The sequence below is a fragment of the Salvelinus sp. IW2-2015 genome, unplaced genomic scaffold, assembly GCF_002910315.2.
Source record: "Salvelinus sp. IW2-2015 unplaced genomic scaffold, ASM291031v2 Un_scaffold1194, whole genome shotgun sequence".
Taxonomy (NCBI): Eukaryota; Metazoa; Chordata; class Actinopteri; order Salmoniformes; family Salmonidae; genus Salvelinus; species Salvelinus sp. IW2-2015.
Window position 1 is genome coordinate 73,934 of NW_019942771.1, and position 20,616 is coordinate 94,549.

General features: G+C 44.3%; 1 protein-coding gene across 1 annotated transcript in view; it reads right to left on the bottom strand.

Annotated features, from left to right (window-relative positions):
• Positions 1-538: 538 nt before the first annotated feature.
• The window catches only part of LOC112070004 (protein FAM168A), a 65,090-nt gene continuing 45,012 nt past the window's right edge, over positions 539-20,616 (bottom strand). The window contains 8 exon segments of the mRNA XM_070438804.1: positions 539-658; positions 935-1,012; positions 1,015-1,114; positions 1,455-1,586; positions 1,588-1,621; positions 1,663-1,675; positions 13,806-13,886; positions 18,855-18,946. Coding sequence (XP_070294905.1) covers positions 543-658; positions 935-1,012; positions 1,015-1,114; positions 1,455-1,586; positions 1,588-1,621; positions 1,663-1,675; positions 13,806-13,886; positions 18,855-18,924 — 624 coding nt within the window. The 5' untranslated portion in view covers positions 18,925-18,946 and the 3' untranslated portion in view covers positions 539-542.

A 20,616-nucleotide genomic window follows, 5' to 3' on the forward strand; every position in this document is an offset into this window, starting at 1 on the left:
TGGTGGGAGGAAGTGTTCAGTACATTCCCACCATTGGATCTGGAACACACCAACAGAAACAGGACCACACAGAAGCAACAGACACCCATGATTGGTCAATCACTCTGGAGTTCCAATAACAATGGAAAAATTGAAATGATGATAAAAAAAGAAAAGAAAATGAAATAAATAAAACAAACAAAGAAAACAATATAAATGCAATGACATATTGCAATCAAAGAAGAAAATAATCGTTGTGTAAAAAAAAATAAAAAAGCAGCTTTTATAAAACACTACAGAATGCAGCAAGTGTCCGTTGCTCTTTAGTTTTGTTGTTGCAGACAGATGTGAGGTTTGCCATGGTGACCGTAAGAAGCCCGTGTAAGACTGGAGTAGTTGCATACGTTGGACTCCAGATCTGAAACGACAGAGACAGACACAGAGAAACAGAGATCTGAAATGACAGAGATAGACGCAGAGAAAGAGTGAGAAGACATTGGATTGATTGAGATTGGACTGTGGACATTTGGAATTATGAGATGACTTACCTCTCGGGGCGGTGTCTACCAGTGGGGAGGGACATAGCTGTAACCAGGTGTGCCTGGGGCCGGTACTGTGGCAATGGTGACGTGTTGGTGAGCACCCAGCTGAGCGTGCTGAGGCGTGGTCAACAGGGTTCCTACAGGACGACACACGCATCCAGCAGCCTAAATGTCATGTTGTCACTATTGTTTTGACCGTAACATTAGGGGTCTATATGACGCAGACCAAACTAATACAACTTAACCAAAACACATAGCAGCAACACATCATTTTAGCATAAGAATAATCAATTTTGCATAGGAAATTAAATAGAGTAATTGAAAAAAAAGGTGTTTAATATGAAAATATATTTAATGTTCACGTGAATGTCAACATGATGTAGCCACATCACTTCCTCAGTCACCCGTCCTACCTGCACTCATAGCCATGGTGGTCCCGGCAACCATCCCCATGGCAGCCATTCCGTTGTTTCTAGGGGCTTGGACCGGGCGGGGTAGAGGGCTGAGGGCATGCTGTTTGGCTGAACCACTGTGGTGTGGTGGAATTCATGTGGCTGAGGCTGAGCAGCATACACAGGCTGGGTGTAATACGCCTACAGACACAGAGACAGAGGTTAGAGTGTGTCTGTGTTATGTGTGTGTCTGTGTGTGTTGATGTGTGTGTGCATGTGAGTAGTGTGTTGGATTTACATAGGGCTGGGCGCATACACTGGCTGGCCATATACGCTGCTGCCTACAGGGAGACAGAGAGAGAGGTTAGGGTGTGTATGTGCTTATCAGTACATAAGGTTCTACTGAGGGTAGACGTTGAGGGAGTAGGGTGTGTGTGTATGCTGAGGTTAAGGATTGTATATAGGTGTGTGTGGTGTGTTTGTATAAAAGCTGCTGAGGGTAGGAGTAGGGTGTGTGTGTGTGTGTGTGTGTGTGTGTGTGTGTGTGTGTGTGAAGGGTATGTGTGCTTACCTGTGCATATAAGTTTCTGCAGGTTCTGCATGCTCTGCAGGTTCTGCATGCTCTGCATGCTCTGCTGGGGTAGGCACTTCTGATGGGGTACATGGCTGTCTGGGTAAGGGTTGGGGGAGGGGGAGTAGGGCGGGGGGCTCCGTTCGTCTGGGTGGGGGGGCACTTTATAATGGAGTACGCTGTAGTGTATCCTACACACACACACACAACACACACACACAACACACACACACAACACACACACACACAAAGAGAGAGATAAAACAGATTCAGCGGCCAAGACGTGTATAAGAGTAACACATCCTTCTCTCAGTCCTAATGTAGTAACCTCAGCAGTGTTTCAACAACAATAGTGACACAAATATTTGTGAAACACCTATTTTTCAGTGGCATTGACAAGACTTTAACTGACTAAATAGACCCAGAAAAAACAAACGAAATGAAAATGATTTCAGTTGACTAAAACGAGACAAAATCATCTCTGTGAAAAATCAGACTACTAAATGGACTGGACAAGAGGTTTTGGAGAGATTGAGAGCTTTTCAGAAATTACCCATAATTTCACCATAATGACCCATAATATCTACCATAATGACCCATAATAAATTACCCATAATGACCCATAATATTCACCATAATGACCCATAATTATTACCCATAATGACCATTATTACCATAATAACCCACTGGCTCTATGTTTTGTTTAGTTTTGTTCTATGGTCCATTCATGAAGCATCTATTGTGGTCCGCTCTAACACCAGGCACTTGAGGACGGACATTAACCATATGTTCAGGATACACCTTGTTCGGTCATGTTACCTCATTAGCTAGCTATAGCTAACAACCTGCGCATTCAGCAGGATGCAACGTTCTGGAACGTTCAGATAGACATATGGTATGTAGAACAAACATGCTTCTGACATGTTGAATAAGGAATAAGGTTAGGTCTATTATCAGAATTTCTATCATCAAATATGTTGGTAGGAACAAGGCTATGCATTGTTTGTGCACATGGAAGTCAGTGATTTATGTTTACTATAGTTTAATGAGGCAATACAAATCTGATGTGACTAAAATGAAAGGGCATTTAGTTGACTAAATTGGCCACTGTTTTTGTCATTTTGAAAATAACTAGACTAAATCATTATTCAAATGACAAAACATGTGACTAAGACTTGATAATTTAGTCAAAATGAGACAACTAGAGTAAATAAAACAATAGTGCCAAAATTGAACACTGCCAATAGAATGCAATCCAGTCAGAGTAGTGACTAGTCATGTCTCCTCCTAGTGGTAGAGCTCATCAGCTACAGCTCTCTAGTGGTAGAGCCTCATCACTACGTCCTCCTAGTGGTAGAGTCTCATCATTACAGTTTCCTAGTGGTAGAGCCTCGTCACTACAGTCTCCTAGTGGTAGAGCCTCATCACTAGTCTCCTAGTGGTAGAGTCTCATCATTACAGTTTCCTAGTGTAGAGCTCATCATTAAAGTCTTCCTAGTGGTAGAGCCTCAGTCACTACAGTCTCTAGTGGTGAGCTCATCACTACAGTTTCCTAGTTCATCACTACGTCTCATCTAGTGGTGGCGCCTCATCATTACGTCTCCTAGTGGTAAAGCCTCATCACTACAGTCTCCTAGTGGTAGAGCCTCATCATTAGTCTCCTAGTGGTAGAGCCTCATCATTACAGTCTCCTAGTGGTAGAGCCTCATCACTACAGTCGCTAGTGGTAAGCCTCATCACTACAGTCTCCTCTTAGTGGTAGATCCTCATCACTACAGTTCCTAGTGGTAGAGCCTCATCACTAATTCTGCTAGCGGTGGAGCTCATCACTACAGTCTCTAGTGGTAGAGCCTCATCACTACAGTCTCCTAGTGGTAGAGCTCATCACTACAGTCTCCTAGTGTAGAGCCTCATACTACAGTCCCTAGTGGTAAGCCTCATCACTACAGTCTCCTAGTGGTAGAGCCTCATCACTACAGTCTCCTAGTGGTAGAGCCTCATCATTACAGTCTCCTAGTGGTAGAGCCTCAATCACTACAGTCGCCTAGTGGTACAGCCTCATCACTACAGTCTCTCTTAGTGGTAGACCTCATCACTACAGTCTCCTAGTGTAGAGCCTCATCACTACAGTCTCCTTAGTGGTAGATCTCATCACTACAGGTCTCCTCATAGCGTGGAGAGCCTCTCATTACAGTCTCCTAGTTGTAAGCCTTCATTACAGTCTCCTAGTGGTAGAGCCTCATCATTCGACAGTCTCCTCCTAGTGGTAGGAGCTCTCATACAGTCTCCTAGTGGTAGAGCCTCATCATTCTACAGTCTCCTAGTGGTAGAGCCTCATCACTACAGTTTCCTCCTAGTCTCATCACTACAGTCTCCTCCTAGTGGTAAAGCCTCATCCCTACAGTCTCCTAGTGTTAGAGCCTCATCACTACAGTCTCCTAGTGGTAGAGCCTCATCACTAGTCTCCTCCTAGTGAAAGTCACCTAGTAAAATACTACTTGAGTAAAAGTCAAAACGTTTTTGGTTTTAAATATACTTAAGTAAGTATCAAAAGTTAAAGTAAACATATAAACCAATTTTCTTTTCTTTTTTATTGACGGACAGTCAGGGGGCACATTCCAACACTCAGACATAATTTACAAACGAAGCATTTGTGTTTAGTGAGTGTCAGAGCAGAGGCAGTAGGGATGATCAGGGGTGTTCTCATGATCAGTGTGTGAATCGGACCGTTTTCCTGTCAAAATGTAACAAGTACTTTTGGGTGTCAGGGAAAATGTATGGAGTAAAAAGTACACTAGTTTCTTCAGGAATGTAGTGAAGTAAAATTTGGCAAAAATATAAATACTAAAGTACATATACTCCAAAAAACTACTTAAGTAGTACTTTAATGTATTTTTACACCACTGAGTATAGGCATTAGACAGGCATCTAAAATATTGCTTCCCCCTGTCCAGTGTTTTCAGATTAGAACAGGGAAAGGAAATGAAGCCACTGACATGATTTAGATCCACCACATAATTTACACAATATCTTATTAGCTACTTATATTACTTCATGCTACATACATTAAACTATTAGGCTATACATAGAGGGTTATTGTGATGTGCCCATGGTTATCCTAGGACTGCTCTATAGACCTCTTTCTGTGTTTGCAAACAGTGCCGTACGAGGCCGATGCGCGCAAGTTGGAGGGAGTTCTTATAGAACGGCAGCAACAAAAGCCTCTATTTACATGTTGCTTTTCAGTGCATTTCGCACTACTTTTGGATTATAATTGTATTTTAAGGCTCGTATGAATGTCCTGCTTAATTTAATGTTTGTGTCATCATCGCAAATCAACTGCATTATACTCTAAAAACACTACAAACACTTCAAGTAAAATGGATCTTTGGCTAGCTTTTGTTACAGCCTATATCAATCAGCGTTRGCATTCTAGCTAACAACTGCTGCATCCTTAATAATAATTTAGAAAAGATCACAACCAAATATAATCTTCAAGCAAATATAATCTTTAAGCAAGAAACAAAACATAATTGTAAGTGTTCGAGAACCCAAGAAAGTTATTTTGTTTTGAAGTAGTAGCACATACATTTAGGCTATRGGCGCAGACGGCGATGGCTTCTTACTGCCGCCATGAGTCGCACGCATCTATGCATGACGTCAGTGTGTCGTGTGCTGGAAAAGCGTATCTTTGTGTAGTACTCTGCTAGAACCACCAGGGGGAAGCTGACTCCTCTATACCAGGGGTCTCCGACCTTTCCTAGCATGAGAGCTACTTTAAAATAATGAAACATGTTGCGAACTCATTTGAGCTTTCAAATAGGCACATTATTCTCTTCTCTTCTGGGTCCTTAGCGTACAAGAGAAAGTAGTGCAGTGTTTTCTGTCAATATACCTGTTCAAATAATGGTTCATAAACAACTCCAAGGGGGTCCTATAAAATCAGACTTTTATATATTCCCAAATTATGTTGTTTTCTCAGTTTTACATTTCCTGGTTTTAGAACGTTTTTATATTTCACTCTCAAAATTACAATTGTTTACAGAGAAAATATGCAATTGGATGTTCTGAGTCCATGTCAATGCTTAAATAAAAGGAACACGTTTAGATTTGAGTGTAATTCCCCTTTAATTGCTCATCTAAGGAGTGAGGAATGTGCCGGACTAGCGATGGTTCAGTACTGCTGCTGCTCATTTCATGGCAAAGTTTACAAATAACAAATAATAGATAAATGATAAACACTGAACAAAAATATAAACGCAACATGTAAAGTGTTGGTCCCATGTTTCAGTAGCTGAAATAAAAGATTCCAGAAATGTTCCATACCCACAAAAAGTTTATTTCTCAAATTTTTGTGCACAAATTTGTTTCCTTCCCTGTTAGTGAGCATTTCTCCTTTGCCAAGATAATCCATCCACCTGACAGGTGTGGTATATCAAGAAGCTGATTAAACAGCATGATCATTACACAGGTTCACCTTGTGCTGGGGACAATTAAAGGCCACTAAAATGTGCAGTTTTGTCACAACACAATGCCACAGATGTCTCAAGTTGAGGGAGCGTGACTGCAGGAATGCCCACGAGAGCTGTTGCCAGACAATTGAAGGTTAATTTCTCTACCATAAGCCGCTGCCAATGTTGTTTTAGAGAATTTGGCAGTATGCCCAACTGGCCTCAAACCGCAGACCACGTGTATGGCGTCGTGTGGGCGAGCGGTTTGCTGATGTCAACGTTGTGAACAGAGTGCCCCATGGTGGCATGGGAGTTATGGTATGGGCAGGCATAAACTATGGACAACGAACACAAATTGCATTTTATTGATGGCAATTTGAATGCACAGAGATACTGTGACGAGATCCTGAGGCCCATTGTCGTGCCATTCATCCGCCGCCATCACCTCATGTTTCAGCATGATAATGCACGGCCCCATGTCGCAAGTATCTGTACACAATTCCAGGAAACTGAAAATGTCCCAGTTTTTCCATGGCCTGCATACTCACCAGACATGTCACCCATTGAGCACGTTTGGGATGCTCCGAATTGACGTGTACGACAGCGTGTTCCAGTTGCCGCCATTGAAGAGGAGTGGGACAACATTCCACAGGCCACAATCCCTATCTTTTTATAAGGTATCTGTGACCAACAGATGCATATCTGTATTCCCAGTTATGTGAAATCCATAGATTAGAGACTAATGCATTTATTTAAATTGACTGATTTCCTTATATGAACTGTGACTCAGTAAAATCTTTGTAATTGTTGCATGTTGCGTTTACATTTTTGTTCAGTACACTTATTATATACTTCTGCCAGGTAAGCCTAGTTTGCAGTTAACATTTAATTGAGAAGGTTTTGGGGAAAGTATTTCTGTCAACCTACATCAACTGGCTACAGACAGACTGATATACAAACGTGTTTAAGACAGACAGACAGGGGCAATATTTATGGAAATTAATTGGCAGATTTTGAGTAAAGTTTTTTTTTTTTAAAGCAAATAGCAGCTAACCGGGGGTGGGATAAAGTCAATGTTGTGTTGATTAGATAAAAGCTGGAAGCTTGCATTGCCTGATACTTGTGAGATTTGATTGACAGTTTGCAGTGGAAAACATAAAAAATTGCATGTACTTTCAGAATTGTTTGGTGAGCTACTCATACGTGGGATGCGAGCTACTGGTGGTTCCCGATTGACCTGTTGGGGACCCCTGCTCTATACGTTTGTCTAGTACTCTATTAGAACCACCAGGGGGCAGCTGACTTGTGTAGTACTTTGTGTAGTAATCTGTTAGAACCACCAGGGGGCAGCTGAAGCTCATGCTGCGCTACTCAGAGGATTATAGAACACAAAGCCAAGGACACAGGAACAAAGAGAGCGAGAGATGCTGAGGAGCTCCACCGTGCATCACCATCAGCCAGCTCTGAATGGCAATTACACAAGCATCAGTGTGCAGCCGATATCAGTCTGTGTTATTGTGTCCAGTCTGAAGGACATAGGTGAATGAATATTATGTGGACAATATATTAATCAAGATGTTGCCCTCTAAATATGACTTGAGGGGGGGTAATGTTGCCCTCTAAATATGACTTGAGGGGGGGTAATGTTGCCCTCTAAATATGACTTGAGGGGGGGTAAGGCTATTCAGAACGTTGAATTCTAGTGCTGTAGAAGAAAACATGGCGTCCTCAAGTAACCCACCAGAGAATCACTAGGGCCGGAAGGTGGAGATGAGACGAGGTTGTTAGCTACAGATTCCGGGAAAAGAAAATGAAAAGCCACTTGTAGCTCCGACGCAATCATTTATTCGCCAACGTTTCAACAGCAAGCTGTCTTCTCCAGAGCTTAGCTTTAGGATTTAGCTCCGACAACAATGGAACATCCTTCACCAAACCTGAACTCTACACACACACACACAATCACCTGAACTCTCACACACACAATCACCTGAACTCTACACATACACACAATCACCTGAACTCTACACACACACAATCACCTGAACTCTACACACACAATCACCTGAACTCACACACACACACAATCACCTGAACTCTACACACACACAATCATCTGAACTCTACACATACACACAATCACTGAACTCTACACACACACACAATCACCTGAACTCTCACACACACACACAATCACCTGAACTCTACACATACACACTCACCTGAACTTACAACACAAACAATCACCTGAACTCTACACACACACAATCACTGAACTCTACACAACACACAATCACCTGAACTCTACACACACACACAATCACTGAACTCACACACCACACACACACACACAATCACCTGAACTCTACACCACACACACACACAATCACCTGAACTCTACACATCACACACACAATCACTGAAACCTACACACACAATCCACCTGAACTCTACACACACAAATCACCTGAATCTACCAACACACACCAATCACCTGAACTCCACCACACACACAATCACCTGAACTCTACAATACAACACAATCACCTGAACTCACACACACACACAATCACCTGAACTCTACACAACACATCACCGAACTCTACACACACACACACATCACCTACATCTACAACACACACACACAATCACTGAACTCTACACATACACACACAATCACCTGAACTCTACACCATACACACACAATCACCTGAACTCTACACACACACACCACAATCACCTGAACTCTACACACACCACACAACATACTGAACTTATAACACACACACAATCCACCTGACTCAATCACTACACACACACACACAATCACCTGAACTCTAACACACCACACACACCAATCACTCTGAACTCTACACACAACACACACAATCACCTGAACTCTACACACACACACACCAATCACCTGAACTACACAACACACACACACACACACACACACATCACCACACATCACCTGAACTCTACACACACACACAATGATTGCTTAGTTAGGCCTGCTGTTCACTAACACAGTGTGTGTGGAGCATGAGGACCACTGCTAGCCCGTCTGCTGTGGACACAGACAGGGGGGACAGGACAGACAAAGACAGAACATGAGGGGGAGACGACAACCCTCCTTCAGGGAAGCTGTAGTCACTATCACTCTGACCTTCAGATATATTACTGGCGCGATGCCTTTCCCTCCACCTTCTTTGACCAGGATGGCATCTTTGAAGTGGGTGGGGCCAAAAAATGCTGAACGTCATCACCGGGCCAAGTTGCTCGCTCGTCTGTGCGTGCTCACATCCATTTGTCTGCGTACTCACATCCATTTGTATAGGTGGAGAGAATTGTTCGGAGATCTTATATGATATCTGAGTGAGACTGACTAACAAAATTAATGGGGCCGCCCAGGCCGGTAATGTCACCCATGATTACTAAGTTTAGATCGCTGGCCGCTAGGCTAACTTAACAATCTAGAAAATGGTTAGCTGACATGGCTAATTGAGTGACTGTCAGTGACTGACGTAAGAAACATGCTGATGCACAACCACGTTTGTAAATTCCACTTGTTTATTCTACTATTCTTAACTCTCAACAATAAATTTAGACCGCGACTGATCTGATTGCAGCTACAGAAGTAACTTCTACCACCTAGAGCTAGCTGCAGCTACAGTCGTAACTCCTCTACCTCCTAGGGCTAGCTGACAGCTAACAGTAGTAACTCTACCTCCTAGAGCTAGCTGACAGCTACAGAGTATAACTCTGCTCCTAGAGCTAGCTGACAGCTACAGTAGTAACTCTGCCTCCTAGAGCTAGCTGACAGCTACAAGTAGTAACTCTACTCCTAGAGCTAGCTGACAGCTACAGTCAGTAAGTCCCTCTAGAGCTAGTGACAGCTACAGTAGTAGTACCACCTAGAGCTAGCTGACAGCTACAGTAGTAATCCTCTACTCTCCTAGAGCTAGCTGACAGCTACAGTAGTAACTCTCACCTCCTAGAGCTAGCTGACAGCTACAGCAGTAACTCTACCTCCTAGAGCTAGCTGACAGCTACAGCAGTAACTTGGCCTCTAGAGCTAGCTGACAGCTACAGTAGTAACTCTACCTCCTAGAGCTTAGCTGACGCGTACAGTAGTACACTCTCCAGTAGCTAGTGACAGCTACTATAAGACCTCAGAGCGCTGACAGATACAGGTAATCTCTGACCTCTAGAGCTAGCTGACAGCTACAGTAGTAAATCCTTACCTCCTAGAGCTAGCTCGACAGCTACTAGCAGTATACATCTACCTCCTAGAGCTAGCTGACAGTACAGCTCTCAGTAAGCTCTACCTCTAAGCTAGCTGACAGCTACAGTAGCAACTCCTCTACCCCTAGAGCTAGCTGACAGCTACAGTGCAACTCCTTCCCCTAGAGCTAGCTGACAGCTACAGTAGCAACTCCTCTACTCCTAGAGCTAGCTGACAGCTACAGCTAGTAACTCTACCTCCTAGAGTAGTGACAGCTACAGCTCAGTAACTCTACCTCCTGAGAGCTAGCTGATCAGCTACAGCCAGTAACTCTACCTCCTAGAGCTAGCTGACAGCTACAGCTCAGAAACTTCCTCCTAGAGCTAGCTGACAGCTACAGTAGAACTCTGCCTCCTAGAGCCTAGCTGACAGCTAGCAGTAAGTAACTCTGCCTCCTAGAGCTAGCTGACAGCTACAGTGTAAGCCTCCCAGAAGCTAGCTGACAGTACAGTAGTACTTCTACCTCCTAGAGCTAGCTGACAGCTACAGTAGTAACTCTACCTCCTAGAGCTAGCTGACAGTACAGTGTAGTATCCTCCTAGAGCTAGCTGACAGCTACAGTAGTAAATCCTCTACCTCCTAGAGCTAGCTGACAGCTACAGTAGTAATCCTCTACCTCTAGAGCTAGCTACAGCTACAGAGTAACTCTACTCCTAGAGGTAGCTGACAGCTACAGTCAGTAACTCTACCTCCTAGAGCTAGCTGACAGCTACAGTAGTAACTCTACCTCCTAGAGCTAGCTGACAGCTACAGAGTAACCTACCTTCCTAGAGCTACTGACAGCTACAGCAGTAACTCTACCTCCTAGAGTAGCTGACAGCTACATAGCACTCCTCTACCTCCTAGAGCTAGCTGACAGCTACAGTAGCAATCCTTACCTCCTAGAGCTAGCTGACAGCTACATGTAGTAACTACCTTCTACCTCCTTAGAGCTAGCTGACAGCTACAAGCTCAGTACTCTACCCTCTAAGCTAGCTGCACTAAGAGTAACTCTACCTCCTAGAGCTAGCTGGACAACTACAGCAGTAACTCTACCTCCTAGAGCTAGCTGACAGCTACCAGTAGCAACTCTACCTCCTAGACTAGCTGACAGCTACAGAGTAACTCTACCTCCTAGAGCATAAGCTGACAGCCTACAGACAGTAACTCCTCTACCTCCTAGAGCTAGCTGACAGCTACAGTATTGTAATCTCTACTCCAAGAGCTAGCTGACAGCTACAGCAGTAAACTCCTCTACCTCCTAGAGCTAGCTGACAGCTGTACAGCGTAACTCTACCTCCTAGAGCTAGCTGAAGCCACAGCAGTAACTCCTCTACCTCTAGAGCTAGCTGACAGCTACAGTCGTAATCCTCTACCTCCTTGAGCTAGCTGACAGCTACAGCAGTAACTCTACCTTCTAGAGCTAGCTGACAGCTACAGTCAACTCTTACCTCCTAGAGCTAGCTGACAGCTACAGTAGCAACTCTCTACTCCTAGAGCTAGCTGACAGCTCAGTAGTACTCTACCTCCTAGAGCTAGCTGACAGCTACAGTAGTAACTCTACCTCCTAGAGCTAGCTGACAGCTACAGCGTATACTCCTCTACCTCTAGAGTAGCTGACAGCTACAGCAGTAAATCTACCTCCTAGAGCTAGCTGACACTACAGTAGTAACTCCTCTACCTCTAGAGCTAGCTGACAGCTAACAGCGTAACTCTACCTTCCTAGAGCTAGCTGAAGCTACAGTAGTAACTCTGCTCCTAAAGCTAGCTGACAGCTACAGAGTAACTCTACCTCCTAGAGCTAGCTGACAGCTACAGTAGTAACTCTACCTCTAGAGCTAGCTGACAGCCACAGCAGTAACTCCTCTACCTTCTAGAGCTAGCTGACAGCTACAGCAGTGTAACTCTACCTCCTAGAGCTAGCTGACAGCTACAGTAGTAACACTCTACCTCCCTAGAGCTAGCTGACAGCTACAGTAGTAACACTCTACCTCCTAGAGCTAGCTGACAGCTGACAGCTACAGTAGTACGTACCTCCTAGAGCTAGCTGACAGCAACAGTAGTAAATCTCTACCTCTAGAGCTAGCTGACAGCTCGACAGATAACTTACTCCTAGAGCTAGCTGACAGCTACAGCATACAGTATAACTACCTCCTAGAGCTAGCTGACAGCTACAGTAGTACCTCTACCTCCTAGAGCTAGCTGACAGCTGACAGCTACAGTAGTAACTACCTCCTAGAGCTACGCTGACAGCTACAGTCATAGTAACCCTCTACCTCCAGAGCAGCTGACAGCTGACAGCTACTGTACGTAACACTCTACCTCCTAGGAGCTAGCTGAAGCTGACACTACAGTCGTATAACTCCTCTACCTCCTAGAGCTAGCTGAAACCACAGAGAGCTACAGTAGAACCCTACCTCCTAGAGCTAGCACAGCTGACAGCGTACAGTAGTAACTACCTTCTAGAGTGCTAGCTGACAGCTACACGTAGTAAATCTCTCTACTCTAGAGCTAGCTGACAGCTACAGTAGTAACTCCTCTACCTCCTAGAGCTAGCTGACAGCGTGACAGCTCAGTAGTACACTACCGTCCTAGAAGCTAGCTGACAGCCTACAGTAGTAACTCTACCTCCTAGAGCTAGCTGACAGCTACAGTCAGTAACTACCTCTAGAGCTAGCTGACAGCCATACCGTACACCTCTACCTCCTAGAGCTAGCTGACAAGTACTACAGAGAACACCTCTACCTCCTAGAGCTAGCTGACAGCTACAGGTCAGTAGACTACCTCCTATGAGCTACTGACAGCTACAGTAGTAACTAGCTCCTATGAGCTAGACTGACAGCTACAGCAGTAATACCTCCTAGAGCTAACTGACAGCCTACAGGAGTAACTACCTCCTAGAGCTTACTGACAGCCTACAGCAGTAACTGACCTCGACTAGAGCTAGTGACAGCACACAGTAAAACCTCTCCCTAGAGCTAGCTGACAGACGTACAGTAGTAACTCTACCTCCTAGAGTAGCTGACAGCTACAGTAAACAGCCTCTGACCTCCTAGAGCTAAGCTGACAGCTACTCAGTAACACTCTACCTCCTAGAGCTAGCTGACAGCTAACAGTAGTAACCTCTACCTCCTAGAGCTAGCTGACAGCTACGTAGTAACACCTCTACCTCCTAGAGCTAGCTGACAGCTACAGTAACCTCTACCCTCCTAACCTCCGTAGAGCTAGCATGACAGCTACTAGTAACACTCTACCTCTAGAGCTAGCTGACAGCTACAGAGTAAGCTCTAACTTCCAAGAGGTTGTGGTGTGTAGTGTGTTCCTTAACGCCGGTGGTTACCCTGACTACCTGTTTTGGTAGAGGTGTAGGGTGTGATGTTTCTTACCCGGTGGTACGGCCCCTGGGACTACCTGTTTGGTAAAGGTGTGGGTGTGTTTCTTACCCGAGATGGCGTTACCTGGGTACTACCCTGTTTGTAGAGTTTGGTTTGTGGTCTTACCCGGTGGGTACCCTGGACTACCTGTTTGGTAGAGGTGTGGTGTGTGTTCTTACCCGGTGGGTACCCTGGACTACCTGTTTGGTAGAGGTGTGGTGTGTGTTCTTACCCGGTGGGTACCCTGGACTGCCTGTTTGGTAGAGGTTGGGTGTGTAGGTGGGAGCAGCAGTGGGGTAACCTCCTGGGTAGCCTACAGACACAGGACAAGAGAGAGTCTTAAGGCGTCCGCATGCTTCCCATCTGAAACAGTTTGTGCAAATATTTTGAAAATGTTTGTTTGTTTTGGTCTCCGGCAAGTTTTTTTCCGGCTGTTTGTGCACAAGCCAAAGTTCGGTAGCCGAAGTCCACGCCCTTTTGTCGATGATTGGGATTCTTCAATTAAGTGTTTGTTGTCAGTCAACGAGAGACAACACATTTTTATACTTGAAAAATACGTCACCAAACACCTTAGATGTAAAATCTTGCGATTAAGACCTCCCCAGCAAAAAACGTCAACAATTAATGACATATTTCTTGATTTATCTCAGAATGAATCTGACTATTTTGAGGACGTCCTCCTGGTTATGTTGTCGGTACGGCGTCTCAAGGAGGGACAAACAGTATTAGTACCCTTTTCTTCTTGTTTTTCAAGGGAACATATTTTAAGGGAGTATGAGAGCACAGACGTTCACTTGGCCTAGAAGACTTCTGCTAGGAGCAAACCCAACCTATGTATGTTGACGCCTTGAGAGAGCGAGAGACACCAGTAGGTAGAGAATGGGTAGTTACTGAGCAGGATGTGCACAGATGGTGATCATTACACATTGTCTGTCTCAATAACACACACTCGGATGAACGCAACACACAGACACTGGCATTCAACACACTCTGGGGTGAATGTACAATTGTAAACGTTGACATAGGAATAGATGCCTACAAAGGAACCCCTTAACCTAGGACACACAGCTATGACCTGTAGGGAGGGTTGTGTGTGTATATAAGGCCTATATCTCGGTCTTAATGTATGTATGCATATGGCTCTAAAACACAGCAGGAGGGAGAGCGTTCATGCTGAGTTAACACCTGTGTCGGTCTCTGTGTGTGTGTGTGTGTGTGTAGACAGAACATAGTGCCTGTGTCACAAAGAAAAGAAAAGGAGAGCCGCACACACTAGGAGCTCAGACGCAATAATTGAATAACCTAATATCCAGCTGTCTTCATCTGGGCATTATACCCTGATGAAGACAGCTTGTCTGTCGGAACGTTGGATATTAGGTTATTCAACTATTGCATCTGAGCTCCTAGAGTGTGCGGCTCTCCTTTAATTTGTCAAGTGTTCTACTCCGCTACCCAGCACTTCGCCTGAACAGGTGTGCCTCCAGATTAGCCTGTGATTTATTTTGCCTCCAGATTAGCCCGTGTCACAAAGAACACACTGCAAAGTGCACAAACACATGCAGATAGTATCCTGATGTTTTGTTCAGCAGTCTGCAGCAGGTTGAATAGTGTCGGTTGTAACTGTTCATTACACACACAAACACATATGGTTAACACACCGTCTGGTCCCAGTTGTCTGGTTGTGTGAAACACCTAAGCGGAGACAGCTAATTGTCTCACCAATTAGCAGACATTACAACCCCCCACTCTAACCACTAACGAGACACTGTGTCGGAGGAGGGTGAGAAATGAGAGGGGGAAGGAGAGGGAACGATGAATAAGAGAGTGTAAATGAAGGAAGTAGACACAGAAGAACAGGAAGAGAGGAAGAGGGTATATAGTATGTACACTATATATACACAGAGGTAGGTGGACACCCCTTCAAATTAGTGKATTCGGTTGTTTCAGCCACCTGTTGCTGACAGGTGTATAAAATCAAGCACACAGCCATGCAATATCCACAGACAAACATTGGCATGTTTGTCCGTCATGGGATGCCACCTTTCCAACAAGTCAGTTCGTCACATTTCTGCCCTGCTAGAGCTGCCTCRGTCAACTGTAAGTGCTGTTATTGTGAAGTGGAAACGTCTAGGAGCAACAACGGCTCAGCCGCAAAGTGGTAGGCCACACAAGCCCACAGAACGGGACCGCCGAGTGCTGAAGATCGTCCTTGGTTGCAGCACTCACTACCGAGTTCCAAACTGCCTCTGGAAGCAACGTCAGCACAATAACTGTTCGTTGTGCGCTTCATGAAATGGATTTCCATGCACGCAGCAACCAACAACAAGCAATGCAAGCGCTCGGCACTTCGGCTTGTGTGTGGCACACAGTCAAACGTTTGGACACACAAGGGTTTCCTTAATTTGGACTATTTTCGACATTGTAAAATAATAGTGAAGACATCAAAACTATGAATAACCACATATGGAATATGTAGTAACAAAAAAGTGCGGTCCAACTCATCCCAAACCATCTGAATTGGGTTGAGGTCAGGTGATTGTGGAGGCCAGGTCATCTGATGCAGCACTCCATCACTCTCCTTCTTGGTCAATAGCCCTTACACAGCCTGGGGGTGTGTGTTGGGTCATTGTCTTGTTGAAAAACAAATTATTGTCCCACTAAGTGCAAACCAGATGGGATGCATAATCGCTGCAGAATGCTGACATATATGCCTGGAATCTAAATAAATCACTGAACAACTCTTCCTCCGTGCTTCACGGTGTGAAATCATACGCTCACCTACTCTGTGTCTCACCAAGAACACGGCCGTTGGAACCAAAAATTTCAAATTTGGACTCGTCAGACCAAAGGACAGTTTTCCACAGGTCTTAATGTCCATTGATCATGTTTCTTGTCCCAAGCAAGTCTGTTCCTTATTGGTGTCCTTTAGTGGTGGTTTCTTTGCAGCAATTCGACCATGAAGTCTAAGGACCCTGGGACTAAACACCTACCTCTGCAACTGGATCCTGGACTTCCTGACGCCGCCCCCAGATGGTAAGGGTAGATAATAGAGGTCGACCATTAATCGGAATGGCGATTAATTAGGACCGATTTAAAGTTTTAATAACAATCGGAAATCTATTTTGGACACGATTTGGCCGTTTTTATTTTTTTATTTTTACACCTTTTTTACTAGGCAAGTCAGTTAAGAACACATTCTTTTATTTTCAATGACGCCTAGGAACAGATGCAACCTTACGGTTATAACTAGTCAACGCTCTAACCACCTGCCCTTACATTGCACTCCACGAAGAGCCTGCCTGTTACGCGAATGTAGTAAGAAGCAAGGTAAGATGACTAGCATATAACTTATCTTATAAAAAACAATCAATCAATCATAATCACTAGTTAACTACACATGGTTGATTATATTACTAGTTTATCTAGAGTGTCCTGCGTTGCATATAATCGATGCGTGCGCATTCGCGAAAAAGAACTGTCGTTGCTCCACAAGTGTACCTAACTATAAACATCAATCACATCAAGCCTTTCTTACAAATCAATACACAAGTATATATTTTTAAAACTGCCTATTTAGTTATCCTGGTAAACATTAATTTTTTTAGCTAGGTAAATTGTGGTCAAGAGTCAGGGTATATGAGCAGCGTTGGGCCGCCTGGCTCGTTGCGAACTGTGTGAAGACTATTTCCTTCCTAACAAAGACAGCAAACTTCGCCAAACGGGGGTGATTTAATAAAAGCGCATTTGCGAAAAAAGCACAATCGTTGCACGAATGTACCTAACCATAAACATCAATGCCTTTCTTAAATTAATGCACATAAGTAAACCTGCAGATTTAGCTAAAAGAAATCCAGGTTAGCAGGCAAATATTACAGACAGTGTGCAATTGCTTGTCACTTCTCTTGCCGTTCATAATTCGCCTGGCTCGTTTGCAAACAAATTTGCCAGATTTTTAAGTAATTATGACATAACATGTTGGTTGTGCAATGTAACAGGAATATTTAGAATTATGATGCCACCCGTTAGATAAAATACGGAACGGTTCCGTATTTCACTGAAAGAATAAACGTTTGTTTTCGAAATTATAGTTTCCGGAGACGACCATATTAATGACCAAAGGCTCATATTTCTGTGTGTTTTATGTTTATAATTAAGTCTTGATTTGATATTATGATAGAGCAGTCTGACTGACGAGGTGGTAAAAGCAGGCATGGCTCGTAAGCATTCATTCAAACAGCAATTCCTGCGTTTGCCAGCAGCTCTTCGCAATGCTTCAATTATTGAGCTGTTGTGATGTGTCTGTTACTTGAACTCTGTGAGTATTTATTTGGCGTGCAATTTCTGAGGCTGGTAACTCTAATGAACTTATCCTCTGGCAGGAGAGGTAACTCTGGGTTCCTTTCTGTGGCGGTCCTCATGAGAGACAGTTTCATCATAGCGCTTGATGGTTTTTGCGACTGTACTTGAAGAAACTTTTAAAGTTCTTGAAATTGTCCGGATTACTACTTTGAAGAATATCAAATATATTTTGATTTGTTTAGAACTTTTTGGGTTACTACATGATATGTRTTATTTCATAGTTTTGATGTCYTCACTATTATTCTACAATGAAGAAAATAGTAAAAATAAAGAAAAACCCTGGAATGAGTRGGTGTGTCCAAACTTTTGACTGGTACTGTATATATATATTATTTAAAATGTAACTAGGCAAGTCAGCTAAGAACAAATTCTTATTTACAATGAAGGCCTACCCCGGGCCAAACCAGGACGACGCTGGGTCAATTGTGCGCCGCCCTTTGGGACYYYCAATCACGGCCGGATGTGATACAGCCTGGAATCGAACCAGGGACTGTAGTGACGCMTCTTGCACTGAGATGCAGTTCAGTGGCACAAAACAATCTTCAGAGGTTTCGTGTCGGCATTTAAAAAGCTATAGTGTCCCGTACAGACAAACAAACAAGCCGTAGCCTACGCGCTTTCAAGGGTAACTGGCCAGGGTAGATAGAACTTCCTTGTAAGGCCCTAGTGGTCATACATACGCAACAGGACCAATATTCTTATCGTTTTAACAGAAAGAMCATAATAAATGGCAGTTTAAAAGTTAAGCAAAATGGGGCATTTGCCAYATTCCTAGTAAGGATCCAGCATGGCACATCTTAGACCAGACAGATCTGTTTCCTTCTGCCATTTCTGTCCACCGTTAGCTAGCCCAATCACGTCAGTTTGATTAGAGGGTGTTGATTGGTGTATGGGAGCAAGGTAATGCATGTGTGTGTCTCACCTGTGTAGGCCATGTTCTTGGGGTTACCGTAGGGAGCTCCAGGCTGAACAGGACTGTAGACAGGATTCATACTGCTGGATAATCTGTTCTTACTGGGGGGGGGGGGGGGAAGGTAGAGGGAGGAGAGGGGGGATAGGGGAGAGAGACAGGGGAAGGAAGGGGGGAGAGACATATGTAGAGCGACTATAGAAGGAAAAGACAACAGACAAGCACAGTCCTCTTTCTCACACAATCTTCATTGATAGAGAGGAGAGAATACAGAGTGAAATCATACGTTCTTAAACCTCGTATAATCGTGTCGTACCTTACCTCTTTTCTACTAGGTAGTCTTACTGTGTGTGTGTTGTGTGTGTGTAGTGTCTGGTGTGTAGGTGTCATACCTCGTGTGTGTGTGTGTGTACTTACCTCTTTCTACTATGTGAGTCTTACTGTGTGTCTGTGTGTGTGTGTGTGCTGGATTAGGTAGCTGTCATACTGTTGTTGTGTCTTTACCTCTCATACATGTCTGGTGTGTTGGTGTGTGTGCTGGTATTTCCTCTCTGTACACATGTCTGGTGTGTGTGTGTGTGTGTGTGTGTGTGTTTTTACCTTCTCGACATGTCTGGTATGTGTGTGTGTGTGTGTGTGTGTGTGTGTGTGGTGTCGTGTGTGTTTACCTCTCGTACAAGTCTTGGTGTGTGTTGTTGTGTGTGTGCTGCTGTGTGTCGTGGTCGTGTGTGTGTGGTGTGTGTGTTGTGTGTGTGCTGTGTGTGTGTGTGTGTGTGTGTGTTTGTTTACCTCTCCTGTTGTGTTGTGGTGTACTCTACTGTCTGTTGGGTAGTGTGTGTGATGTGTGTGTGTTTTACCTCTCGTACATGTCTGGTGTGTGTGTTGGTTGTGTGCTGTGTTTACCTCTCGATACTCCTGGTGTGTTTCGAGTGTGTATCTGTCATGTGGTGTGTGTGTGTGTTGTTGTTTTTACCTCTCGTACAGTGCTGGTTGTGTTGTGTGTGTGTGTTTTACCTCTCGTACATGCTCTGGTGTGTGTCAGTTGTGTGGTCGTGCATTTACCTCTCGTACATGTCTGGCTGTGTGTGTGTGTAGTGTTTATTCCGGAAATGTAGTGTTACTTGTGTGGACCTCTCGTACATGTCTGGGTGTGTGTGATGCTGTTGTTTTACCTCTCTGTCACATGTCTGTAGTGTGTGTGTGTAGTGCTTGTGTTTTAACCCTCTACGGTACATGTCCTGGTGGTGTGTGTGTGTGTTGGGTGTACGTTTTACCTCTCGTACATGCTCCGGCGTTGTCGTGTGTGGTCGTGGTGTGTGTGTGTGTGGTCTTTACCTCTCTAATCTGATGGTGGCTGTTTGTGTGTTGTGTGTGAATGTGTGTTTCCCTCTCTCACATGCTGGCTGTGTCTGTTGTGTGTCTTACCGTCTGGCGCGGGGTGGTTACTCTCTACATTCTGGTGTGATGTGTGTGTGGTGTGTGTGCTGTGGTGTGTGTGTGTGTGCTGTCGTGTGTTACCTCTGACATGTCTGGTGTGCTGTGTGTTGTGTGTGATGTATTGTGGATGTGTGTGTGTTACCTCCAGTACATTCTGCGTGTGTGTGGTGTTGTTATTCTTACCTCTCGAATAGTCTGAGTTGTGTGTCGTACCTCTTTGCGTGTACTGGTGCTACATGAAACTGTATTTGATCAGTGGGTGCCGCGCCCATGTCTCGCTGTAGCAAATCGAGGAAGAGTAGGGAGGGAATATGCAAACTGAAATTAAAATAGAAGG